Source organism: Vulpes vulpes, chromosome 1, assembly GCF_048418805.1.
Source record: "Vulpes vulpes isolate BD-2025 chromosome 1, VulVul3, whole genome shotgun sequence".
In the NCBI taxonomy this organism is placed as follows: Eukaryota; Metazoa; Chordata; class Mammalia; order Carnivora; family Canidae; genus Vulpes; species Vulpes vulpes.
Window position 1 is genome coordinate 125,312,330 of NC_132780.1, and position 27,893 is coordinate 125,340,222.

Sequence of the window (27,893 nt, forward strand, 5' to 3'; positions counted from 1 at the left end):
CAGTATTGTGCATAAATGCAATGCCAAGAAAACTTTGCCCAAGGAGGCTACCTTCACTTGAATCACTTCTTTAACTCCTCGCTGGGGGCTGTTTAAAAAGCCAGGTGGCAAATCAAATCAAAGAACGGTCTCAGAGTCATACCTTCATTGTGATTTTAAGTAGAATTTAAATTGTTAAAAAAAAACAAAACAAACTGTGGCATCTCTGGCTTTGTGTGACCTTCAACTCTTTCCTAAACTAACTCTACCCTAAAGAATAAGGATTTGCCACCATGAAGGTATATATTTCTTAGAGAGAAAACCAGAGGCTCTGAGAACAATTCTAAATGAGGAGTTTCACAAGTGTTAGTTAAAAACCTCCTCTGATGATGACCTGAAACTATAAACTTGCTTGACAGTGCGAATTTTGGTCTTTGTTAATTATTAAGTGACGTCAGTGCATGATTATAAACACATCTTAAGTTTATGAAAATTAGGGATCCCTGAGTGGCACAGCGGTTTAGCACCTGCCTTTGGCCCAGGGCGCAATCCTGGATCTAATCCCACGTCGGGCTCCCGGTGCATGGATCCTGCTTCTCCCTCTGCCTGTGTCTCTGCCTCTCTCTCTCTCTCTCTGTTGTGTAACTATCATAAAAAAAAAGTTTATAAAAATTATGAACATGAGAATAGAGACAGAGTCTAGTAGAAATGAAAAATAATATTGCATTAAAGTGGATGAGGGGCGCCCGGGTAGCTCAGGTGGTTAAGCATCTGCCTTCAACTGGGGTCATGACCCCAGGGTTCTGGGATCAAGCCCCGCATCAGGCTTTCTGGAGCTCAGTGGGGAGCTTCTCCCTCTCCCTCTGCCTGTTGCTCCCCTGCTTGTGGCCTCTCTCTCTCCGTCAAATAAATAAATAAAATCTTTTTTTAAAAAGTGGATGATTTCTGAAGAATTTCCTTTAAGTTACTGTTTTACTGTGATTAACTAAGAGAGAAGATACATCATTCACATTAATTGATAGCTACTCTTATCCCACACAATGTTCAAATAATCTTAACATTCTGCACAACTCCTACATCCCCTTCTCCGTCACAGCCCTGACCCTGAGCCTGTCTTCACGTACGGAGAGGAGTTACCTCAACCCAGAGGACACCTCCACCCAGCTGCCCACACAGAGGCTCAGCTGACTCTTCCCTACCCAGGCACAGGCCTTTGCAAGGGCCCCCTTCCTTCCTTCTCTCTCTCAGCATGGTATCTCACCAAACAAAAAGGCTAAGTGTCCCTTACAGTCAATGGCTCTGGCCCGTAAAACTCGACTAATCCCCACATTAATCTCCAGCAACCTAGTAGCTTGTGCCTCTCTCTCTAGCAGAGCTGCATACATCCTCCTTTCATTTCTTATTCCCAAAACAACTCAATAGGCAGATTAAGCATTTTTAAATATACGATGACACCAACAACCAGCATTACTAAGTGCTTGTGATGGTGGCATGGAGCTAAATACATCTCTGAGACACGGAGAATCGCTATTCAAACCTAGACCTAGCTGACTCCAGAATCTGCATCTTTGGCTGCTACTCTTTGTAAAGAGCGGGAATTTTGACTTTTTAAAGTGTTATTTAGGGATCCCTGGGTGGCGCAGCGGTTTGGCGCCTGCCTTTGGCCCAGGGCGCGATCCTGGAGTCCCGGGATCGAATCCCACGTCAGGCTCCCGGTGCATGGAGCCTGCTTCTCCCTCTGCCTGTATCTCTGCCTCTCTCTCTCTCTGTGTGACTATCATAAATAAATAAAAAATTTAAAAAAAATTAAAGTGTTATTTATACAAAAAGCCTCATTTAAGCCTCCTAACGTGGCTGTGAGGAACGAAGGTGACAAAGACCTGGAGAGCTAAAAAGTGGGGTAGCCTGCTCGGGTCCTCCAAGCTCAGCCCGGAGTTAGAGCTGGAACCCAGGATGGCTAGCCACATCCATGATCCTGCCACCGGCTCCAAGTGGCCCTGAAGTCTAAAGCAAACCATCTGGAAGCAGTGATTGCCAATGGTTTCTTAGGCAATGAGATAGAATAAAAGGCTAAAAAATCAAAGGAATTTGAAAATAAGCTACCTTCTCTCAAAATGTGATATTTTCTAATTTGAACCTATGCATATCCACTTTTTGACAACACAACTCTAATATGCAAAATATTATATTTAAAAAATGGATGAACTAGAAAAAAAAACATGAGTTTTCTAGTCACAAAGACCTGGGACTGAATTGGAGTAACCATTTCTAACTAGTAGACCTTGAGCCGGTCGCTCCTCATGTGGACGATGGTATTAGCTACCTTAGAGTGGGCTAGGTATTTAGCCTAAAATCTGTACACAAAATCTGTTTCCTCATATCACAATCCATCCTAGAGCTTGCAGAGGTTCTAGGGTCATAGAACAAAATACCTCTACTCTAAAAGTGTGTCCCTTCAGCATGCCATGGACTCAAATGGAATTTGCTGACAAGAAAAAATACATTTTCCTGAAAGCAGCACTTTCCTGAGAAACTTGTTGTATTAACTAGGGAGTAAACCTACCAGTATCCTCCCATAAACTGCAATCACATTACTTATAATAGCCAAAAAGTGGAAACACCGATGGATGGACACTCAAAATGCAGTATACACATACACTGAAGTTTAATCCAGCCTTAAAAAGGAAGCAAATTCTGACATATGCTACAACGTGAATGAACCTTGAAGACATGCTCTGAGTAAAATAAGCCTGACACAAAAGTAAAAGTACTGTATGGGTTCACGTATATGGGGCATGGAGAGTAGTCGAACTCCTCAAGACAGAAAGAATGGTGGCTGCCAGAGTGAAGGTGGGAGTGGAATCAAGAACTAGCGTCTAGGAACACCCGGATGGCTCAGCTGGTTAAGCCTAGGACTCTTGACTTCAGCCCAGGTCCTGATCTCAGGGTCACCGGGTTCCTATTCAGCAGGGAGTCCGCTTCTCTCCCTCTTTCTCCCTCTGCCCCTCCTCCCTGCTCTGGAGAGCACATGTACACACTCTCTCTCTCAAGTAAATAAATAAATCTTTAAAGAAAAAAAAAAGAAAGAATGTGTGTTTAATGGGCACAGAGTTTCAGGCTGAGATAACGAAAAAGTTTTGGAGAGGGACGGTGGTGATAGACATGGTGAATGTATCTCATGCTGCTGAACTACATACTTTAAAATGGTTAAAACTGGGACGACTGGGTGGCTCAGCAGTTGAGCGTCTGCCTTCGGCTCAGGGCATGATCCCAGAGTCCCAGGATCGAGTCCCACATCAGGCTCCCTGCATGGATCCTGCTTCTCCTCCCTGTACCTATGTCTCTGCCTCTCTCTGTATCTTGTGAATAAATAAATAAAATCTTAAAAAAATAAAATAATAAAAATAAAATAAAATGGTTAAAATGCTAAATTTTATGTTACATATGTTTTACCTCGATTAAACAAATAGCAAAGATACCTATCTGTCCACGGGAGCCTTGTACTCTGCCTCCTGGGGCCTGGGCCAAGCTCTGCCATTTCCCTGCACTAGCTCACCTTGGCATGACCAACGCATCCCATCCCCAGGGCACTCACCCGGCCGCAGGTTCAGGGCGATCTCCTGTGGCGTCATCTGAATGACGTCTGAGCTGGTGGGACTGGAGCCCTTGCTGCTGAGAGGCAGGCTCCGCAGGACCTGGGTGCTGCTGGCCGGGCTCTCAAACTCGTCTCCGCAGCCGTTTTTGACCAGGTTTGCCTTCAAGTCACACCGAGAGGTGACAGAGCGCAGGCTGCCAAAGTCCTAGGTGCAGAAACACAGGCAGAGAGCAGAAAAGTGCTCAGGGTGTCTTCCCAGACGTGAGGTGTCACGTCGTAGGCGCATCAGCATCTGGTGCACCTGCCACATTCCGCGCTCCATTTTCATCATCCAAATGTGGGGAGTGACTAACACTGACCCCAAATGCCTCACCAAGGATTACAAGGGTTAATTAAGGTGTTGGGCCTGAAAGTACTTTGTAAACTGTAAATGCAGAATAAAAATGTTTGGTTTTGGGCAGCCCGGGTGGCTCAGTGGTTAGGCATCTGCCTTTGGCCTAGGGCCTGATCCTGGAGTCCCCGGATTGAGTCCCACGTTGGGCTCCCTGCATGGAGCCTGCTTCTTCCTCTGCCTGTGTCTCTGCCTCTCTCTCTGTCTCTCTCATGAAAAAATAAATAAAATCTTTAAAAAAAAAAAAAAGTTTGGTTTCAGCTGTTACTCCAACGATCAAAATTCTCCTAAAGGAAAATGGGCCTGTCTCTGCACGATTAGCTGGAAGAGAGTAACTGAAATGGTCAGTGGCACAACTAAAAATGTTTTAAAGATACCATATAAGTGGACAAGTACTTATCATTCACTTAGGCAATCAAGAGTTAACCTCTGAGGCGTCCGCTCATCCACCCTGCAGGCACTGCCCATTACACAACCATTCTGGAAGACAACGTGGCAATAAACATTGTGCCCTTTGATCCAGTGGTCCACTCCCAGGAATTTATCCCAAGAAGTCAATAAAAAAAAAAAAAGGAGAAACTCCATTAGAAGATATATACTGCAGTGTTATTTAGAATAGCACGATCTTATAAACTTGTAAACCTAAAACCTTCAACCATAAGAAAAACATGGTCTCTGTCCTCCATAGATGACAGTTATTCAAAATTATGAACAGTGAAAAGAAAGTTCAAAACATACTAAGAAAAAAAATCAGAAAATAAAATTATATCTGCATTAGGATTCAAAACAAAAATTTTTTGAATATTGTTGAGGCATTAGTGCAGATGGACCAAGATTACATTTCTTTTTTATTATCTTTACCGTGTTTGAACAATAAAGCCACCCTGATAAGATATATCTTTCCTTTCTGAAGCCGGATTTAGGAGAAGGCTGGGTAACAGGACGACCCAGCCTTATCGGGGGCACCAGGAGTTTAGGCCATTCACTTAATTATTTTATTTTATTTTTTTAAGATTGTATTTATTTATGAGAGACACAGAGAGAGAAAGGCAGAGACACAGGCAGAGGGAGAGGCAGGCTCCATGTGGGGAGCCCGATGTGGGACTCGATCCCGGGTCTCCAGGATCACACCCCGGGCTGAAAGCAGATGCTCAACCGCTGAGCCACCCAGGTGTCCCTAGGCCATTCACTTTAAAATGAAATAATATCCTCTATTATAAAATATGGTACTTGGTAAGTATTGATCATTTTCCAGTAAGGGAATGTTTTTTCTTTCCAGTAAGGGAATTTTTAGCAGCAAAGCAAACCCGGGTTTCTCTCTGAACACCCTTTCACTGGTGGATGGTAGAAAATAAGATCACCTCCACCAGCTGGTTGGATGCCAGTGCTGGACTGGATAATCCTCCTGATGGCTGGACGAGTTATGATGCCCATCCCTTCCTGTCGCCTCTGTAACATTTTGCCAGAAAGCCTGAAATGAGTCAAGTGTCCTCACTGTCATGTTAGGAGCCAGACAGCTGGCAGGAGCACAGACATGAGGATGCCCCGGGGCTGGCCAGTGCCCGTTAGAGCCTTCGCAAGATTCCAAACCAAGAAGTCAAGAATTTGCAGTGTTTTTATATACGTAAAACCAGATGTGTTGTTCTGGGCCTCTGTGATTTGTCATTTTTGTTGTTTTACAACTGAATGTTTATTTTGTATATCGAACCCCTGGAGATCTTACCTGTCAACCTCAGGGACGGTGCCATAAGTATAAGTGGCTCCACACACATGTGGAACAGGTGAGAAAAAAAAATATTCTAGCTTACAATGATTTTCCTTGAAATTATACAAGATTTCAAAGGTAGGCTTTCCTAACTGGCTTCCAAATGGTCAAGCTGGGCCCTGATGTAGAAATTTGGATGAAGCAGTAAAAAAGCACAGGGGTGGGAGAAAGGCGAGGTAACCTCCTGAGGGCCCTGCAGTAGCGGTCTGCTGTCTTGAGCTGCCAGCAGCGGTGGTCTAATTGGCTGTCCCGAGCTGGAAGGGCTCAGGGGCTCACCTGCTCAGAGCCTACCTGGAGAGAATTTCTGAACTTCCTGCTGGCCTACAGGGCCTGGCTGCCAGCTCCTCCACTTGACAAGCTGGTTATGCCTGGCTCAGTTCAGACTGTCAAGGTACACTGTCTTGAGCAGTCCAGTGCACACCTCTGCCACCCAGTTGGCAACGAAAGCCTGTTTGGTCTCCCCAGTGATGGGTCTCCCCGGACACCCTTCTGATTGGTCTGGAGCAGCTTGCATCCTGGAATAGACTAGGCCACAGAGCCAACCTGCTGCACTCTAAGCAAGAGGTAGTTGCATGATTCCTAATCCACCCCCTGGCAACCCATTTCAGCCTGGTCATCAAGATCACGCCCTACTGCCTGGATACTCGCACTAGCAGCGAACTTCATGCAATCTTCCCAGTCATCCTGCTCAAAGGGGTTCTTGACAAACACTACCAGTCCCTGATGGAGAACCTGTACTGGGCCACTTGCTGGCCAGGGAAGATGTACCTGCTAGGATCATCGGGAGACTTAAAGTCCAGGTCATCCTTCCCAGACCTGGAGAACAAGAGGCAGCCACACCCAAGCCACTTATAACGTGATCTGTGTCTGGCTTTCCCAAACATACTCTAGAGGCTCTGAGGCTTCTTTAATCTCTAGGACATGAGGAGCAAGGCACTCTTCATTCCCCTTATTTCTCCTTAATACTCTTCTTTGAGGTTGTGGTAAACCCCCACTCCAATGCACATGGCTTCCCTGAAGTTTCCTGCACAGGTGAGGGAGGGCCATCAACCTCTCTATTGTCACGTAAACAGTTCACGTAATAGTCAACATTTACTTGAGCTGATTACCAATATAGATCTGCCATGACACAGGGCTTCAGCCTTCCCTCCTTAGAGACGATGGCCTCATTGAACAGAAACATTTTACAGTGAAAGATTCATCAGTTATTTTTCCCTCTTACGAATAAATCCAGCAAAACTGATCTAATATGGTCAAATTTTCAACACATATGGGCAACCTGGTTGCCCATATGAGAACTACCAATGACCACATTAAACCTGCAACTTATGGGTCGCCTGGTTGGCTCAGTAATCAGTAGAGCATGAGACTCTGGATCTAGGGATTGTGAGTTCAAGGCCCATGTTGGGCACAGAGCCTGCTATAAAACAAACTGCAACTCATAAGGTGACCTCAAAAGTGCCAACCGGGTCAGCAATGGGACAACACAGGGAGCCCCTTTCTCAGGAGCTCCAGCTGCACACACTGCAAAGGACACCCTACTGTGGCGCCTGTACCAAATTTAGATTTAGTCTCAGTGCTATCCAACTCTATCATCAGTCTGTCAACAATCTTCACCTATTTTGCAAAGTTCAGTGGCCTCTGTTAGGACAGGCCCGACGTTGATGTGTCCAAAGCCTCTGAGACATCTTTGACTAGATATTGAGTCTTGTCATTGTCCCAGGGCTCTAAGGTGTCAAAGACACCACCCGAGGCACCTGTGGGCTGAAGCACATTTTGAGAATAAGGGAGCTACCTCCATGGTGGGGTTCCCACAAGTAGCTGAAGGTCCGTCTGGCACAGAGTCTGAAAAGAGCCATGACTAATTTCTAGCCCTAGGTTCTTGCTGCCCAAAGAAAGGACAGAGAGCACTGCGGGCCCCACAGGGAATGCTGACCCCACAAGCCCCAGTGCTTCTCTTCCACTCCTGAGCCCTTCTCTGGATTATCCTTCAGAGGCCAGAGCCCTGACACCTAGACCCAGAATACAGCAAGTTCCAAGGGGAAGCATCAGCTGGTGCCAGCCCCGTGCTCTCTGTGGGTGAGGAAGCAGAGGCCCAGATGCCAGAGTTCATGCCTAAATTCACCCAAGCAACTCCAGGTAACCTGACCTCAGCTGCCTACAGCTCTTTGCATCACCTCCCTGCGCTCTCTGCATCAGCTCCCTGCCATCTCAACAGAGGCAATGGTGAATCCTGCAGCAGGCAACTCACTCTGGGTCCATCCCAGACTCCATCCCTTAGAATTTAGTATTTCCCTGCTGCCCCCAAGGCAGAGATCTTCCTGCCATCTGTCCAAGTTGGAAGATAAATATTCTCTCTTATGCAGAAAAACAGGCATGGAAGCAGAGAGGAGACCTCATCTCAACATGGGAAAATGGAAGCTAGCTCCGGGAAGGGCTTCTAATGAGGTGCAGCTCAACTGCTTACACGCGTTCGCGAGGCTCCGTGCTGGAAGGGGTTCCAGCTTACGGGGGAAGCATCTGTCCACGGTCTCAAGAAACGCACCTGTCGACCCTCCAAGGATACATAAAAGGAAACTGCATTACGGGCAAACTTCCAAGAGCAGCAACAGAATGGGAACAGGAACTTGAAACATCTTTTATGGCTTTTGGTCACTCTGGTGTAATGTAGAAAAGACAAGAGAAGTGTTCCAAAGGTAGATCCCTTTCATTAGTGACAACACTGGCCTTTGCAAGTTGTGGCAACCTTCTCCCCTGTACTCGCTCCATCGCCTGCTGTGTGGAGGCTTATGATGAGCTCCACGGTTGGCTGGAACGTGGTAACACCCCACGCCCTGGCCACTTTGCTCACCCCAGTCTCTCCCCTGCAGCCAAAGCCAGGGGTTGGGTTCCCTCGGGTTCGTCCGAGCGTGCCACGTGCCCTTCGGTACGTGCACGCCACCTGCCTCCTCTGGCTGAAGGCTGGAACTCTAACACAGACGTGGGCGGTGGTTTTGCTGGGGGGGGGGTGGGGGGGGATTCCTGTAGGCTTCTGAAACAGCAGGTGGGGGGAGCGGAGAGAAACAGCAGGCCCTGGGAGAAGAGGGACCCCGGCAGGAAAGGAGGCCGAGGCCAGCTTCTGGGACGAAGACGGAGGAAACCGGTGCCCAGCGGAGAGCCTGGCAGGGAGGGGGGCACAGGCAGGCCGCCGCCGGCCTCTAAGGCCGGCCTCCCTGGGAGCCCTCGGGGGCGTGGGGGGCGAGGGGAAAAGGCCAGCGCTGCAAACCAGAGTCTGCGGTGAGGAACACGCCGGCACGCGTGGCCCCGGCCGGGGGACGGAGAAACCCCTCTGCAGCCTTCGGCGGCTCATCCGATCCCCGAGCAAATATCTGTGAAGCATCTACAATCGGCCTCCATCAGTCCTTTCATGACCATGAACAGATTTCCGTGCGCCAGGGGGACGTCCACGTTCCTCTCTCCCTCCCAGCCCAAGGGGAGGTCACAGGCCGGCCGCCGCCACCTCCCCCAGGAGCCCGCCCGGGATGCTACCACAGTCCCGCCCGAGCTGCAAGACGGATGCCACTGCGGGTTTGCCCGGCTGCCCCCGCTTTTTGGCTCTTGTGCTGGGGACCCAGACCACGGTCACCCAAGGTTCAATTAACCTCCAATGCCGTCTTGTGTGCAGCGGGAACAGGGGAGCAGAGGCAAGGACTCGCAGCCCCCCAAACTCCTGGTCTCGGGGTACAGGAGAGTCTGGAAACTGTTCTTGATGCCAGATGGTGAGTCTGAAGCCACCGGTAAACTGTGTTAGGAAACAAAGGCAAGGGCAGCCCGGGTGGCTCAGTGGTTTAGTGCCTGCCTTTGGCCCAGGGCGTGATTGTGGGGTCCCGGGATCAAGTCTTGAATCAGGCTCCCTGCATAGAGCCTGCTTCTCCCTCTGCCTGTGTCTCTGCCTCTCTGTCTCTGTGTCTCTCATGAATAAATAAATAAAACCAAGAAAGAAAAGAAAAAAAAGAAAAGAAAAGAAAAGAAAAGAAAAGAGAAAAAGAAAGAAAACAAAGTCAAGGAGCCAGGTTAACGAGGCCATGCAGGGGGCTCCTGGCTGGCTCAGTTGGTGGAGCATGCGACTCTTGACCACAGGATTACAAGTTCGAGCCCCACGATGAATGCAGAGATTACTCAAAAATAAAATCTTTTAAAAATGTTTTAGATTTTTAAAAAGATGATTTATTTGAGAGAGAGAAAAAAATGAGCAAGCAAGCAAGCACAGGGGGAGGAAGAGCGAGAGGGAGAAAGAAACCCAAACAGACTCTCTGCTGAGTGTGCAACCCAACATGGGGCTTGATCCCATGACCCTGACATCATGACACAAACTGAAATCAAGAGTCGGATGCTCAGGAGCCCCTGTGGGGCTCAGTCGGTTGGGCGTCTGCCTTCGGCTCAGGTCATGGTCTCGGGGTCCTGGGATCAAGCCCCACGTCGGGCTCCCTGGTCAGTGAGGAGTCCGCTTCTCCCTCTGCCCCTGCCTGCTGCTCTCCCCTCGGACACTCGACTCCCTGTGCCATCCAGGCACCCCAAAATAAGATTTTTTTGTTGTTGCTTTAAATTTAAAAAGCAAAACAAAAACAAAAACAAACACAAACACAAAAACTAAATAAATAAATAAATAAATAAATAAATAAATAAATAAATAAATAAAAAGCCATGCAGCAGAACTGGGTACAGAACCAGCAAGAAGCACTGAGTGGGCGCCAGACACGAGCAGACTCCAGCTCCATCCCTATGGGAGAAGACAGCAATGGGGGAGCAGCCTGCGCAGGGGAGGTGGAGTGAGGTTACCTGGAGTGTTAAATGCAGAGCAAGGATCCCCTCCCCACCTCAGGTAAAGTAAGAAAGGACTGTGAGCCGGAGAGACGGGGAGTCCCGACGGGGAGTCCCGACGGGACATGTTGAGCGGCCGACCCGTGCAGGTAGGCAGCGACAAGGCGGGCGGCGGAGCAGCATCCACAGGAACACACGGTTAGGAACCTGTCCCCCCCCCCCCCCCCCCCCGCCCACCAGGCACCAGGCCTCGATGTACCACGCATCACACGCCCCTACGGCCCTCGGCCGCACCTTCCTCTGTCTCCCCGCTAAAGGGCCGATCAGAAACCACTGCTGAACTGCCCGGACTCAGCTCCCTGAGACCCACGAAGGCCCGGGCGGCAGTTCAGCCCCCAAAGACGACAGAAAGCTGCTTCCCCGTGCAGGCATCACAGGAGACCGAGGCCCCGTCCAAGCCCAGGGAAGCCACTGGGCCAGAGAGGGAACCCAAGTGTGGGCTGCGACGATGCAGGGCTCCTCAGGATCACGTCGTGCACTATCAACGCAAGCACATCAGACTCGTAGAAGTACCGGCACAAGGAAGAAAGAAACCGAAGACAGACCGCTGACCCCGGCTTCCAGATCCCATTGCTTCCGTTTGCTAGAAGATACCACGGATGACGGCGGCTGGGTGCCGGAGAACACGCGTTCTGCTCATTAGCAGTCCCACCCGAAAGCCCTCGCACGCACCGGTCTCACTTCATACCCCCGGGAACACCAGAGGGTGGCAATTTCCAAAAAAATTCCACCCAAAAAAAAAAATTTTTTTTTTTTTGAGTGCATACTGGGGCTTTATTGGTTATTAGCTGTGCAACCTTGGACAAGCTACTAAACCTCTCTGTGCTTTCCATATTTGTGCGATTGGGAATACCTACGTCGCTTGAAGACTGAATAACAGACCACGTAAACGGTAGCACTTTGCAGCTTGTGAAACAGGTACATGTCTGTAGTACTGCCACTGCCCCATCTCACAGAGCTGGGGACTTGGCTTGAGCAGGAAGTAAATACCTGGGGTGTCACATGCACGCCTTCCTGCTGAGGGCTCTCTGTGTAGGGTGCTGTGCCGATAGACAATGTGTGGTTTGTTCTGTTCCTCTTCATCTTCTTGTTCATCGATGGACAACAGTGGTTCAATAAAGTAATCCCCATCGTGGGACCGGAATGTGCCCAGCATTCCCGAGCAGAGGCTGATGACCGCTGTGTGCTCAGACTTGGTATTGACATGGCCTTTGTAGAAGCAGTGCTTGAGTTCCGCTTCCTCCTCGGAATAAAACTTCGTCTGATTCTCCCCGGGCGTCCCGAGGAGAGTGACAGTGAACATGGGAGCGATAAATCCGGCGTGGGCGGAGAGATTAAATAGAAATTGCTGGCCGAAGGCAGAGAGGCGGTAATGCTCCTGGGAAGAGGTAGAGGAGGAACCGAAGGCAGGCCAGGGGTCAGAGGCAGAGTTAATGCTCCGTCGCCTTCTTTTGAAGTGCACGTTCGTGTAAAAGGGCTCTCCAGAGGACAGATGGAGAAACTCGGAGGAAAGCTTGGCAAAACTGAGATTTAAACTTTGGTTTGGGGGCACCTGGGTGGCTCAGTTGGTTAAGCATCTGCCTTTGGCTCAGGTCATGATCTCAGGGTCCTGGGATGGAGCCCCTTGTTGATCTCAGGGTCCTGGGATGGAGCGGGGAGTCTGCTTAGGATTTCCCTCCCTCTCCCTCTGCTCCTTTCCCCCTGCTCATGCTGGCTCTCCCTCTCTCTCTCTCTCAAATAAATAAATAAAATCTTAAAAAAAATAAAAATAAATAAACTTCAGTTTTCTAACGACATATTGTTTAAGCCCATCTTTCTTATCAACTATGACTCTGCTGCATTCTTGGCTGGATCTGAGGAGTCCAAGATGAATACGACATAATTTAGGTTTTCAAGAAGATGATGATCTAGTCAGTAACAGGCATGAAAACAAATTAATACAATAAAACATTTTTTAAAGATTTTATCTATTTATTCATGAAAGACACAGAGAGAGAGAGGGAGGCAGAGACCCAGGCAGAGGGAGAAGCAGGCTCCATGCAGGGAGCCCGATGTGGGACTTGATCCCGGGTCTCCAGGATCACTCCTTGAGCCAAAGGCAGGTGCTAAGCCACTGAGCCACCCAGGCGTCCCATAATAAAACGCTGTTAAGTGTCATCAAAGAAATAGAGAATATGGAGAGACAAAGAAGTGGTCTTGGCCTGCACATGCAAACACGCAATAAATAGCAAACCAGTGAAATCCTTCAGTCAATATTTATTGAGCAACTACTGTGTGCCCCACAACACTCTGGGTCCTAGGGATACAACAGTGACGAAAACACATAAAGCCCTGCCTTGACATTCTAGAAGAGAGAGAGAACATTCTTATATCAATGGTATGGGTAGACTGGACGATGTGCCTGGGAAAAACCACGAAAGTCTTCACAGAGTAGGGGAGTCCAGAGCTGATTCTTGGAAACTAGACGACAAAATGTTAGGGAAAGGAGGAGAAGCCAGGAAGACCTTCTAGGAGAAGGGGTAGCACAGGGAAAACCATGAGAGCGTATATCAGGCAGGGCTCTCTGGGGATTTTCGGCTAGTTCCCGATGGGGGATGATGGTGGGGAGGCAGGTAGGGGCCAAGGAACTTGGATTTGTTGTGCAAGTCACAGGGTATGAAAGGTTTTAGAGAAAGTTCACAACAGATACACCACAACTAAGCACATACACAATGAAGTGTTCATATCTTGGGAATATTTATTGGGGTTGGGATCATTTATTTCGTAATCTTACTCTCTGCTAGAAAAAAATTCTAGAGAGGGCACACATAAGAGGCCTAGGGGAAAGAGCTTGGGCTCAGAAGTCCGAGACGCCAGATAGAAACCCAGCTTTGGCACAGCGTGTGGCCTTGAAAAAGTCACTTTACCTCTCTGAGCATTCGATTTTTCAACAAGGCTATGCACAAAGTGTGCGGAGTCTCGTGGGCTTCCCCACACGACTGTCTGTAGCCATCCAAGGTTGAAGCAATCCCCAGACCTCTGAGGCTGCATCATGGCAAAGAAGCTTAGCCTCCCAGGAGCCATCTCCTGTCCTCCTGAGCCAGGCACCATGCACTGAACTGCAGACACTGAGCCCGTCCAAGATGGCAAGTCTTAGCTTCTTCCAAAAAATAACCTCAACAGGAGCGCCTTAACAGGATGGCTCGGTCGGTTAAGCGTCTGATTCTTAATTTCAGCTCAGGTCGGGCAGCCCTGGTGGCGCAGCGGTTTAGCGCTGCCTGCAGCCAAGGGCGTGATCCTGGAGACCCTGGATCGAGTCCCATGTCTGGCTCTCTGTGTGGGGCCTGCTTCTCCCTCTGCCTGTGTCTCTGCGCCTCTCTCTCTCTGCTTCTCTTTAAAAAAAAAAATTTCAGCTCAGGTCATGATCCCAATGTCGTGGGATCCAGCCCCGTGTTGGGCTCTGCCCTCAGCACAGTCTGCTTGTCCTTCTCCCTCTGTTACCCTCACCGATTTGTGCACTCTCTCTATCTCTAAAACAAATCAACACTTAAAAAAATTTACGACCTTAACAGTGCATTCGTGCAAGGAGGGTGTGTGCCCCGTGCTCTAATATCAATTTTGAAAAGTGACCCAGAAATTTCCTTCGAAGCAGTGATTTTAAAAAAAGTTGATCATTTGCTGATGAGCCCACCAAGTTCTGATACGTGACTGCTTTAGGACAGCAATATGCCTAACATCTCCCCGAACTTATAACCCTTCTTAGAGGGCTTGAAGAGACAGCAGCCATCATTTTTAATTTTGCCAGAAAGGTTGATTCATAAAACTCATCCTCAGATAAGCCACGTGAAGATGACTGGCCTCCATTCACATGCCGCCCACCCACGCACGTTTTGAACTATTATACAACAAAGTCACTTCGCATGCTCAGATCTTTTACCAAATAGCAGGAAACTATACAAGAGTCACAACTGGCTCCCCGACAAAAGGGAAGGAAGATCTTGTTTTCCTAAAATAGGACTAAAACCCTTAATGCTATCTAAAGACCCAACTGAACTTATCATGTTATAAAAATGTAGCTTTGTCATCGCCCTGGGAAAAAGAAGAGGAGGCAGCTTGCAAAATCTATACACCCTTTCTCTGCACAGTCGACGACGTGCGTGCTGGGCGTAGCCAGCCCCCTCCCACCAGGCCTACCACCACAGACCTACCTCTTTGAAGCACCAGGCACATTTTGGGTGGATTAATAGACATTCTTCACATGAGGTGGCACTTCCACTAGTGCATATGTTGAGACCTTCAAAGAAAGATAAAGATGTACCAATTAGTTCCTGGCCAGGAGCCTTATTGATAAGGCCTTTGAATGGGCTGGGAGGAGTCACTTCCTTTTTTAGCAGGGAGTCTGGGTACAGCTGAAGGGCACAGGCCCCCGGGGTAATGGCAGGTCAAGGCACATTGGCTGAGGCTAATCCCCGACAGTTTCTGGAGCACCCACTAAGCATGCACACTTGTGTTAGCAACCCCCATTTCTTCTCCTGGACCCACTTAGATTTCTACCCCCATAACACAGTAGGTCCTCCCTTACCGAAGGCATCATTACACTTAGTCCACCCAAAATGACCAAAAGAAATAGTAAAAAAGAAAGAAAAAGAGAACAGATTGCTCTCCTTCAGGCATAAGAAAAGTCTTAAATCAAGTACTATCATACCAAATCCCAGTGCACCAAAAGAAGCCAGAAGAATCTTTGAAGAAGAATGTACCCAAGGAAATCAATGTTGGGTTAAGATAAAGAAAATCCAGTAATTCCGTATACCTGTTAGTAGGTCAAACAAGAAAAACCATATCATCACCTCCCTGGGCAAATGAAGAGGCACCTGATCAAATTCAAAACCCACCCCTGGTAAAAACATCAGAAACTAGGATTAGAAGAGAATTCCTTTATCATTGTGAAGGTTGGTTATTTCGAACCAAGGCCAATCCCTTCTCTTCCATAAATCTGAACTGTGGTGGTGAAGCTAAAGCCACCGCCCCCCCTCAACTCCCCACCCCACCCCACTCCCACCCCCACCCCCGCAACCTTGCCAGCAGCGCAGGTGTCCTTGGTGAGACTTACGGTCCCTTTTTTCCCTTCCTCCTCAAGGATACATTTCTTTTGACCATGAGCAGTTTGTTTTTTCTCTGAATGAAAACGGCTCTATTCAGCCCCCATATCACTAGTGGACCCACTTATCTCTTCCAGTCATTGCCTTGAGTGTCAAGAGGAGAGAGACCCACTGAATTGATGGAAAAAAGAAACGCAGGGCCATCAGCCCTACAAAGAAGGGCTGGAAGTGTAAGGGGGGAAATGAGCCAAAAAGATTAAAAGGAAGAGTGGAGGAGACAACGGAGTAAACTCCACAAAACATCATTCAAAACGATTATTAAGACATCTCCAAACTGCAGCATTTCCTAAACTTGCTAATTTTAACTCCCTTGTCACTAGCAGTAAAAACAGAAATCGAGTGACATGGGGGGCCATCCTGTGCCATCCTGAGGAACCCCAGAGGGAACAAATACCACTTGGAATAAGAATGGCCTGTGGGATAGGAGGGAGGAGAGACTGGCAGGATCAGAGATGCCATGCTGGGAAGGGAGGCGGGCTGGCTTGGGAGGCCCGGAGGGGGTGGAGTCAGGCTTTCCCCCAGGCAGAGACCCCAACCCTGAATTCTAGGCCCCCGGGGCCCCATCAGCCACCTTGTTAGAACCCTAACACACCACCGAGCTGCGGGACCCCAATCTCACCGCCAGGCCTGTGCCAGGACCTCCTGGATGCAAGTCCTGGACCAGGGACGCACTTCTCTGGAGAAACAAGCTGGGACCAACCACCATGCACAACCAGGACTTAGGGCCTACCTGGCCCCTGCTCACAGTGACAAGTTCCTTCCCCATTTTAAAGTGGATCCACTCGCTTGATGACTTTTAAATAGGCACTTAAGCGTTAAAAATAATAATAATAATGGGGGCAGCCCGGGTGGCTCAGCAGTTTAGTGCCTTTGGCCCAGGGCGTGATCCCAGGGTCCGGGGACTCGATCCGCGTTGGGCTCCGTGCATGGAGCCTGCTTCTCCCTCTGCCTGTGTCTCTGCCTCTCTCTCTCTCTCTCTGTGTGTGTCTCTCATGAATAAAAAAAATAAATCTTAAAAAAAAAAAGTGTGCCAAAAGAGTTTCAAAATGCCAGTTCTACTTTGTGCCCAAAGCTCCTTATGTGTCGGAAACCCAAAGGTGGGGTGAAGGGGATCACACGGGAAACGAAAGCGACTTTCCCCCTGCGCTCTTCACCAAATACAAACTCAGGCCCTTGTGGCATAACACTTCCTTTGATGAATAAAACCCTTTCCACAAAACACTGGAACTGCAGATCCTCAGAGCTAGAAATGTCTTCAAGTGAGCTAATCAAGCCAGCTCATTTTAGAGATGAAAACATGAGAAAACGCGAGTAAGTGCCTTGAAACAAGCCCCATCTACAAGAACGAGGTCAGAACTGGGGTGCTCGCGTAGCAAGTGACCATATGGGGGATGCCTGGCAATTGCTAAGCCATCCCAGACTCGGGGGGGGGGGGGGTGACCAGTGAGCTCCGGGGTCCTCTTGATAACAGGCCCTCAATCAGAGAGGAATTTGAGGTCAGATGTCTCATTGATGTCTCTGTTTCGACCGACATAAATTCACAAAGACCACTTTCTAATTGCCACGGCCTCATCAGTGAGCTCTAGGAATTTGGGTCACGGCTCTTGAGCTCAGGGCAGTAAGGGGTCACCAGTTCTGGCCCGGACAGACTGGGCTCTGGCCTCCTGCTCCACCAGCCTCAAAAGATCTTGGACGTGATACCAAAGAGGCTCCAAGGAAGTGACAGACATCTGGGATGAAAACATACTGAACGACTGTAAAATATTTACTGTCCTGCTTTACTAATTGCTTCTATTACTAGCGCATACTCACATGCAATAGTAGTTTTATTGCACCCAAAATGATTCCTCTAAGATTAGGCTGCTACTGGGACGGATTCATATTCAAGAAAACCTGCACTAAGCATGTACTAAATGCCAAGCTCTGGACTAGGGGATGCTAGGAATACAGAGATGGAGGAGCCAGGCCTTGCTCCCGGGGAGCTCGGGGTGCCAGGCAGCAGGTAGCAGACAAGTACTCCCAGACCCAGAGGCACAGGTTGGGTGCTAATACATGTCATAGCGCCAGAGTTCCTCCCTTTGGCATCTCTCCTTTCCCCACCTATTAATATTGCAGAGTCTGGATTTGGCTGGATGAGTCACTCGGCACTAACAGCATTTTGAAAGGACGGAAGCAATGAATAAAAAGCTAAACAGCTAGAGTTCACAAATGTCAGCGTGTTGTGTCTAGGTCACGGAAAGAGGCACTAGTGGCCCAGGCGATGGCCACATCTTTTTCTTGGTTTGCGCTGTGACTATTTCCAGCTCAATTGCAACTGCCTGCAGGCCCTTAATATCTCTGAAGCCAGGGTTTACTGCAAACCATAATCTAAAAATATGCTCTCCTTCCTAGACTCATTGACTCACCCCTCTCTTTCATCAATCATATCCAGGCAGCCACCATGTCCGGCCGATCATTCCTTCAAGATGTATGAAATGTTTCTCCTAATCCAACCCTTCCTGCCTGCCCCCTCCTACCCCACGATGCCCAAGCCAGACCTCTGCACTTAGTCTAGATTTTTGCAGTGGCCCCCTGCCAGCCTCCCTCCATGCAGCTTCTCCCTATTTCTTTCCACCCCAAATGGCCAAAGTCAGACGACATCTTCTAAAGCACATATCCAGCAAGTAGAATTTCCTGATCCAAAACATTCCGTGGGATAACAGAAACGGGAACCAAGCTGGAGTGACCCAGTACTGGCAGAGGGGGAGAGGGGACAGGACACCACTCAGCTGGGATGGTGGGAAAAGCATCATGAGTATTTAGGGTGTGTATTCACCTAGAAAACACACAAACGAGAACAGATCACGATATTCAGAACAGTTCCTGTGTGGCACCTTCATGATCCAAGCGGGAAGTGGGCTACTCGTGATCCTAAATTACATTTTAGTCACCATTGCCAGGACAACAGAAAATAAAAACATTTCATTATTGTTTGTTTGGCTTTTTTCAAGAGGCAAAGCCGCTGGAGTGCCTCTCTGCACACCCTGAGCCACGGCCCCCAAAACTTCTCACACAACAGACAAAATGTTTCTGGTTCCGAATCTAGCAACTAGATCGTCACTGATCCAACAATGTCACCACAAGCTGTAAACATGCCCTGGGAAGGCTCTATCGCAGTCTGAGTTCCCATCTAAGACTGCCTTTCTGAACATCACACATCTGCAAAACATCCAGCTTGACAGACAGGACTTGTGCTTTGAAACACCAATTCATATAATCGCATAAGATGTGCAGCTTTGAAAAAGAATGTGCGTGCTCCCTGATGTGAGCCTTACCTTGATATATCACGAAGTTAAAAATAAAAGGCAAGATGTACAACAGTGGGTCTAGTACTATCTTTCAATAAAGACAGGGCAGGAATATTTATAACATACGTATAGAAAACACTCTAGATACATAAACAAACCTAACAGGGATAATCTCTGCCGGAAAGGGGTCAAGGCAATATGCTAGACTGATGGGCAAGAAGAATGGAAAACAGATTTCTCACTGTACAATTGTTATACCATTAAAAAAAAATCATGTGACTATATTACCTGTTCAAAAAATAATTTATTTTATTGTTTTTTAAAGATTTTATTTATTTATTCATGAGAGACACAGAGAGAGAGAGAGAGAGGCAGAGACACAGGCAGAGGGAGAAGCAGGCTCCATGCAGGGAGCCCGACGTGGGACTCGATCCCAGGCCCCCAGGATCACACCCTGGGCTGAAGGCAGTGCTAAACCGCAGTCACCCGGGCTGCCCTCAAAAAAATAATTTTTTAAAAGGCAACTGATTACCTCTATGGCCTCCTCCAGAAACCCAAAATTCCATCAGACAAATCCCATCAAAGGGACAATCTACAAAATATGTCCACGAAATCGTCAAGGTCATCAAAAGCAAGGAAAGACTGAAAAATCGTCACAGCCAAGAGGAGCCTAAGGAGATGTGGCAAGTCAATTTATGGGGCATTCTGAATGGATTCTAGAACAGAAAAGTGACATTGGATAAAAACTAAAGAAACCTGACTAAGGTATGAACTTCAGGAGCACCTGGCTGGCTCAGTCAGTAGAGTATGGGACTCAGGGTCATGAGTTCAAGGTTCCTGTTGGGCCTTTAAAAAGGCCCTACTACTTAAAAAAAAATTTTTTTAATAAAGTATGAAAATAAATAAATGAAGTATGAACTTTAGTTAATAATAACATATCAGTGTCATTCATTAATTGTAAAAAAATGTTCCATAGTGAGGTGAAATGTTAATAATAGGCACAACTGAGTGTGGGTATATAGGAACTCTGTACTATCCTCTCAATTTTTCTGTAAATCTAAAACTGCATTTTTAGAAAGTTTTTTTTTTTTTAAGGATCTTATTTATTTATTCATGAGAGCCACATACACACAGAGAGAAGCAGAGACACAGGCAGAGGGAGAAGCAGAACGCGACGTGGGACTCCATCCGGGGTCTCCAGGATCATACCCTGGGCTGAAGGTGGCGCTAAACCGGTGAGCCACCCGGGCTGCCCCACTGGAGGGTTTTAAGCAGATGGCATGATCTGATTTGAGTTTTAACAGAATCACTCTGAGTGGGAGCGTGAAACAGGTAAAGGGGACGAGTGCAGGAGCAGGCCCCAGCTCTACAAGGGGCAAGCAACCATCTCCTATGAACTGCGGTGGCAGCGGTGGTGTTGGCGTTGGCGGGGGAGTTGGTGGGGGAGGGCAGGGGAGGGGCCCTGGTAGGGAGGGCCGACCACACTACCTCCCCCTCCAAGCATCCCCAGTAGGGGATGTGTCGAGGCCTGCCGAGGAGCAAACTTTTCACCAGGTGGCCCAGGAATCAAACCCCGCATTCAACAGAAGCAAGAAGCAGCCTCAGAAACAAACGGATGCCTATAAAGAAAGTGTTCCTTTATATTTATGAAGCCCATTAATCCCATTCCAACTGGAAAGAAAGCAAACAAACTATAGCACTGGGCTTTCCGAAGCCTGCCCCCGAGCCAACAGAAAATACCTGTGAAAAGAGACACCCACCACCACCCCCAACCCAGCTGCAGGCCGCCACATGAAAAGGACACTATTATTTAAGCAGTGCAAAACTGCTCCACATTACTGATATCCTTAGAACTTTTCAGAATACTTCCAGGAGCAGGCTGGAGAAGAGAAACTAGTCACCAGGGCAGGCAGGCACAAAAAGCCTCTCGCCAACTACTTAGATATTTTAATTCTCCGTTGCCTCAGAGGCTAAATAGGCACGGAGAACAAGCAGGAGGAGAATACTAATTAGAGCTAATTAGACCCTGCCCTCTTCTGCCTCAATCCCCCTTATAAAAAGCCCCCCTAATTCCAGGGTGGTGGAGCTAAAATGTAAACACCTAGGGTAAAGAGCAGTCTCCAAACCAAGCCCACTGTTGGCATCCCGCAGCCCTGTTATTACTAAACCTAGGCCTGGGTACCTGAAAAGAGCTGCAAAGCCGAGGCCAAATTCCAGCAGGCCCCCTCCCAGGCCATAGGACCTGTGACATGGGGGCGGGGGCAGTGCCGCCCACAGGAGCCCGCTGAACAGGACAAAGGGCTCCTTTAACATTTAGAGCATTCTAATTTACCAGGCATTTCCTGAAAGAACATTTGTTGTTTTTTTAATAAACTATGATAGCAAACATGACTCCAGCCCTGCAGCAGGATCAATACCACGCTCCGCCCCTTCCTTCATGAGGAGCAAAGGCCTCACCCCAGAGAAACCCTTCCCTGGTTCGGTGGGAAGACCATGTCCTAAAGTCCTGTCTGCAGGCTCTTGGCCGTGGTATAAGGAGAGCAGAAGATAACAGTGGGACAGGGCGGGCTGTCAGCCAGCCAGGGGCTTGTTTGCAATGAGCCCTCTCAAATTAAAAGTCTGTTTCCTGCTGGATTAAGCCTAGGGAGGGAAGTCTAGTGAGAGCAACAGATGGGCAACTTGGCCACTGGCCTTGGGACACCCAGGCAGGCACGGCCCTGCAGGTCACCTCTTTCTTTCATTGGGCGACGAAGGCTTTTCTTTCCAATCACGTTCCTAGGAGCAGGACAGGAAACAAGCTCTGGGAAAAAGTACCTGCCATACTTCAAGAGAAAGGGAAGGGAGGAGAAAGAAACACTATTTCAAACTCTGTTTGAACCTGGCTCCCCAACACTGGGGCACTACGAGAAATCACGCAGATCTGAGGCAGCCCCTGCTAACCCTGAGAAGCTCCAGGGCTAAGAGGGCGATGACAGGTCTGGAAGCCAGCGATGGCCTTGCTCCACCAGGCTCTGCTGGCCCGCGGGCTGGCCGTGCTCTAAGAGGGCAACTGCGAAGAGGAGGAAACCCCGCAGGGATCAGAAATAAACCACCGCGGCCCGATGCTTCTCTCTCTAGCTAAGCCGCATCGTGTGGGACAAAGGGCCCTGGCCTGAAAAGCCCCATGATCCACGGACGGACGAGGAGAGTGGGCAAGTCACTCCGCCGTCTGTGGCCCATCTGAAAGGTGGAGATCACTGTGAAGATGCGCGCGAGCCGTGGAAAACAGAAATTGCTTCGCAAATGTAAAGCAACGTATTAAAAGAATTCCCCCCAAGTGGAAAAACACTGTAGTTTTTATCAGGATCAGAGAATGCCAAGCTGTAAGGGGAACTTAGAAATCCTCCCCTTTAGCAGTTCCCAAACCCTGGGATCTCACAGAACATTAAGAATAGAACAAGACCAACAAACAGAAAAAGAGGAGGGGGAAATGGGCACAGGACTGTCAGATTTTTAAAATTTTGCCCCCCAAAAAAGAAAAACTATCCTCTCTCACCACTCTACGTTATTAAAAAGTTTTCCCACCAAAAATAAAGACATCATTTCAGATTAAAGGACAGTCCTTGTGAGGCAGGGGACCATTGGCAAAGATAAACTCCTACTTGTGACAAGTTTCATCTTCCCTGTTGCATTCCCCGCGCCCCCTCCCCGCCCCCCCCCTCCCCCCCCCTCCCCCCCCCCCCCCCCCCCCCCGCCAGGACGCAGGAAAACATCACTGAGGGCGCTGCTGGTTGCCAGATGGGTGTTTGGAAACCACTGATCTACTCCAAGCTCTAGAGAGATTATTTTTCCGTTAAATAAGTCTTGCTGTAGTATTGAGTCTGAATTCGGGCCTAAAGGAGGTTTTTGTTTGCCCAGAACCCTCCTCTCCGAGGCGGACCTTCAGTGCCTTGGTGTAAATGAGGCACCGCAGGGGTACAGTCCCGGATCCGGCCGCCTGGCCTGCAAGAGCAATGCAGGGCATCTCGGGCTAGCAAGCCGGCGGGGCAATGTTGCACCGATGGAGCACCAATGTTGCACGAATGTTGCACCAGTGTGGCACTAATGGAGCACCGATGGAGCACCAGTGTTGCACCAATGTTGCACCCATGGAGCACCAGTGTTGCAACAATGTTGCACCGATGGAGCATCAATGTTGCACCGATGGAGCACCAATGTTGCGCCCATGGAGCACCAGTGTTGCACCAATGTTGCACCCATGGAGCACCAGTGTTGCAACAATGTTGCACCGATGGAGCATCAATGTTGCACCGATGGAGCACCAATGTTGCACCGATGGAGCACCAATGTTGCACCGCAGCGCACAAGGACTTCCTCGGGGAAGAGGGGAAAGATCGGAGCTTCCTGCTTTCTTTGGAGGGCCTGGGGCGGCTTCTCCGCCTGGCAGCCCGGCGCCACCGGAGCATCCTTCCCCTGGGGCCTCAGCCGGGTCCCGCCTCCGAAAACTTAAAGCGGGTCACTGGGCGCTCCGGCACAGCCCCCGGCAGCGGCGCAGCAGAGCCGCGGCACATCCCCCGCCCCTCCCCTCCCCCCTCCCGCAATCCTCCGGAGTCCGGAGAAGTCCGGGGCGAGCTCCGCAAACCTCGGGATGAAGCCCGGCGGGAGGGTCAGAGCGGGGCCCCGGGGGCTGCTGCGGTTGGGGCGCCGGCCGCCCTCGGCTTTGCGGTGGACGTTCCGGCGGGGGCGGGATCCCAACTTCTAAGGGAGGCGGCCGGGCCCGGGCCCCGCAGCGCCGAGGGACGAGCCCCCCGCACCCCCCGCCCCCGCCGGCCACAAGGGGCGCTTTGTGCCGGGCTGCGCGCCCTCCCCGGCGCGGGTGCCTGCGCAGGACCCGCGAGCCCGGCCCCTCCCCCGCCCCCCGCCGTGCGCGCCGCGGGCTCACCTGGGGCGCCGGGCAGCAGCGCGCAGAGCCCGAGCAGGCAGGCGCACAGGGGCGCGGGGGCCGGCGGCATGGCGGGGCCCGGGCTCAGCGGCGGCGCGGGCGGGCTCGGCGGGGGCCCGGGGGCCGCATGCCCCGCTCTCAGCGCCCGCCGGCGGCCGGGCCGGGCTGCCCCGGGGGGTCGCGGCTGCGCGGGGCGGGCTCGGCGCTCGGGCTCCGGGACGCGCCGCCGCGCTCTGCCCTCCGCCGCCTCCGCCCCTCCCGCCCCTCCCCGCCCCTCCCCGCCCCTTCCTCCCCGCCGGGCGCCCGGCTCGGTCCCGCTCCCCGCCCCCCGCCCCGCCCCGCGCGGCGGCCACTGGGTCAGGGCGGGGCGGGCCGGGCCGGGACGCGGAGCCCGGGGCGCCCAGGTGAGGTCGCCCTGCCGCGCGCGCTTGCGGGCCGCCCCCGCCACGACCCTGGGGCGCCCCCAGCCACGACCCTGGGGCTCCCCCGCCACGACCCTGGGGCGCCACCCCCAGCCACGACCCTGGGGCGCCCCCAGCCACGACCCTGGGGAGCCACCCCCATCCACGACCCTGGGGCGCCCCCAGCCACGACCCTGGGGCGCCCCCATCCACGACCCTGGGGCGTCCCCAGCCACGACCCTGGGGCGCCCCCCCACGACCCTGGGGCGCCCCCATCCACGACCCTGGGGTGCACCCCCATCCACGACCCTGGGGCTCCCCCGTCACGACCCTGGGGCGCCCCCAGCCACGACCCTGAGATGCCCCCCCATCCACGACCCTGGGACCCCCCCCACGACCCTGGGTTGCTGGACCTCGGGACCTCCTGACGCCCGCAGGACCTCGCCGTCCGGGTCCCCCAAAGTCGCAGCGCGGCGGGAGCGCTCGCTGGAGCCGCGACCCGGGCGCCTGCAGGTGTCAGGCGAGCAGATGCGCTGGGTCGGGGAGGGGCGGGGCGAGGGGCGCCCCTTAAGGCCCCCTTTACCCGTTAACGCCTTGCCCTCTCCCAGGATTCGAGGCTGGACCAGCTGCCATCTCCTCCCCTTTCCCTTACCCCGACCCAGGGGCGGTTTCCGTGCAGCTAAACTGTTAAAACTGATGCTCCGCTGTCACCTTGTCCTTTAGGCAGGAGCTGGTGCTGAAACTGCGCTGGGAGGTGAGTGAGGGTGAGGAGCTTGCCCCCCTGCAGCCCCCGACAGCGTGCGAAGGAACAGGTGGGCTAGACTGGGCCAGGATGAGTGCATTAGGACTGGAAGGGTTTAGGGGCACTGGGGGACTCAGCGGTGGAGCTTCTGCCTTTGGCTCGGGTCCTGACCCCCCAGGGCCCCGGGATCCTGGGATCAAGTCCCATGTCGGGCTCCCTGCATGGAGCCTGCTCCTCCCTCTGCCTGTGTCTCTGCCCCCACCCCCTGCGTCTCTCATGAATAAATAAATAAAATCTTTGATTAAAGGACTGGAATGGTTTACAGGCAGGAGGAGGAGAAGAGGTGGCCTTCCTGCCCCGGGGCAGTAGTGACAGGGATGCCCACCACGGACAGGCACGCCACTGAATTGCCGTGTTAACTCACATAATCCTCCTCCCCACACCTTCACTGTTATGCAGACGAGAAAAGTGAGGCGCAGAGGTGATAAACTGCTGGAAGAAGTGACAGAGCTGGGCTGCCTGTCCAAAGGGTCAGAATGCCTTTATTAAAAATAGAAGCAGGGGGCTCCTGGGGGGCTCAGTCAGTTAAGTGTCTGCCTTTGGCTCAGGTCATGATCCCAGAGTCCTGGGATCCGGCGCTGTGTGGGCTCCCCACTCAACCATAAGCCTGCTTCTCCCTCTCTTCTGTCTCTCCCCCTGCTCGTGCTCTCTCTTGCTATCGTCTCTCTCGAATAAATAAAAGTACAATTAAAAAAAAATAAAAATAAAAACAGAAAGCAGTTAAGGAGTAAAGAGGAAAGTGATAGCTCTGAAGGGCCAGGCCGGGGGTAGTTCTGATTGCCCAGATTAAGGAGTTTGGAATTTAATCTTCATTTGTACCCCCCCTCCCCTCCCAACTCTGCCAAGGTGGTGCCCTGATGCTTGAGGAAGTAAACTTATTCCTGTAGTATACCGTGCCTGGGGCCAGAGCTCCAAATTCCACTGAGGGCCAGCATTTCGTCCATAAACTGCAGGCAAACATTGCACTAAAATCCCATCCTTAAAAAAAAAAAAAAAAAAAAATCCCATCCTTGTGTTTGTTCTGGGATAACAGTCAGTCATACTTATCCCCAAATACTTGCCTACTAGTAGAATTGGTGCTGCAGAGGCTTCCCCGGGTCTATCTGAAGTCTCTCTGCCCCTCAGGAGAGTGGCCTTGGGAGCAACTCCTATCCAGCCTTGGGAGCCAATGATCATAAATAATGGGAAGCCAGAGAGGTTGAACCGGGATGTGCCGAGTGGTGATTTTAGAAGATTTGTCTGGCTGAGATGGAAGAATAGATTAGATAGAAGGACTTAACTAAGTCTCAACAACTGAGTAAATATTGCCTCGATAAGCATGCTAATTTGCATTTATCTGGCATCCTCCAAGTTTAGGCCTTTTGATGTCCAGCTTTCTGTGCATCACCTTCCCCACCCCCAATACAGTGATGCACAGGTCGGACCCTTATTCGCTTAAGTGCAATCAACGAGATACGAACAGATAAGTGTTGTATGATCCTGCCGATATGATATACCTAAAACAGGCAGATTCATAGGGTCAGAACGTGCAATAGAGGTGACCAGGGGCTGGAAAGACAGGGAAACTGGGAATTACAGGTCCTTATTTACTTAGACTGCACTTGGGAAGTGCTGCAGTCAAATCCGTTCCCATCCTGTCCCACCTGGTGGTTCCCAACCTGCCCAGACCTGCCGTTAGCCACTGAATCCCAAATGATGACAACCTTCTTCCATGCTCCATTATCTCAGAACTACTTTGAAAATGCCTCTTCTAATCCCTCCGAAGCTTTTGGTTTCTGGGTTTGTGGCTTTTATCCTGTTCTAGAACTCTTTATTCTTTTTATGAAGCTGGAGGGTAGAAGTGCCTCTCGAATGCTTTGACTTCCTCCAGTCGGCAAAGTCAGGGTGCACTGATGCACCCCCTCACGAAGGGAGACAGACAGCATATCCCACAGCTCCCGGAACAGCTTCCCTTGTAGCTGCCCTGGGCACATCCCCCTGCTGGTCATTGCTGAGCTTCGGGGCTTGAAGGAGACTGCTGGTTGGATTGGGTTTGACTCTCAAAGTTCGAACAAGGACAACCCAGAGATATTTTCCGTTTCTTATTAGTTTTATTTACTCTTTTTTTAAAAGATTTTATTTATTTATTTATATATAGAGAGAGAGAGGCAGAGACACAGGCAGGGGGAGAAGCAGGCTCCACGCAAGGGTGCCTGACGCGGAACTCGATCCAGGGTCTCCAGGATCACACCCTGGGCTGAAGGCAGCGCTAAACCCCTGTGCCACCGGGGCTGCCCTTATTTACTCTTTAAAAAGGTGTATTTATTCATTTATTTGAGAGAGACAGTGCATGTACACATGCAAGCATAAAGGAGGGGTGGGGAGCAAGGGGCAAAGGGAGAGGGAGAGAAAAAATCCTCAAGCCGACTCCCCGTGAAGCAAGGAGCCAAGAGCCTGGAGCCCAAAGACAGGTGTGATCCCAGGACCCTGAGATTAGGACCTGACCAAAATCAAGAAAGAGTCTGCCACTTAATGGACTGAGCCACACAGGCACCCCTGTTTCTTCCTAGTTTTAAAACAGGGGGCACCTGGGTGGCTCAGTTGGTAAAGCCTCCAACTAGTGATTTCTGCTCAGGTGATGATCTCATGGGTTGTGGGATGGGCTCTGCAGTCAGGAGGAGTCAGCCTGAGGATTCTCTCTCTCTCTCTCTCTCTCCCCCTCTCCCTCTCTCCCTCCCCACACTCACACTCCTGTAATCTCTCTCTAACTCTGGG

The 27,893-nt window shown here is 50.6% G+C and overlaps 1 protein-coding gene across 2 annotated transcripts in view; it reads right to left on the minus strand.

Moving 5' to 3' along the window:
• Nucleotides 1-24,123, minus strand: part of ITGB5 (integrin subunit beta 5) — a 117,248-nt gene extending 93,125 nt beyond the window's left edge. The window contains exons 1-3 of one of the 2 annotated variants that reach the window (XM_072725445.1): nt 23,937-24,123; nt 14,778-14,863; nt 3,575-3,779 (exon numbers count right to left, since the gene is read on the minus strand). In XM_072725445.1, coding sequence (XP_072581546.1) covers nt 3,575-3,779; nt 14,778-14,863; nt 23,937-24,006 — 361 coding nt within the window. In that variant the 5' untranslated portion in view covers nt 24,007-24,123. Of the gene's footprint in view, nt 1-3,574; nt 3,780-14,777; nt 14,864-23,636; nt 23,804-23,936 lie in introns of those variants that run through there. The other variant, XM_072725450.1, reaches the window with a different exon arrangement.
• Between the last annotated feature and the right edge of the window lie 3,770 nt (nt 24,124-27,893).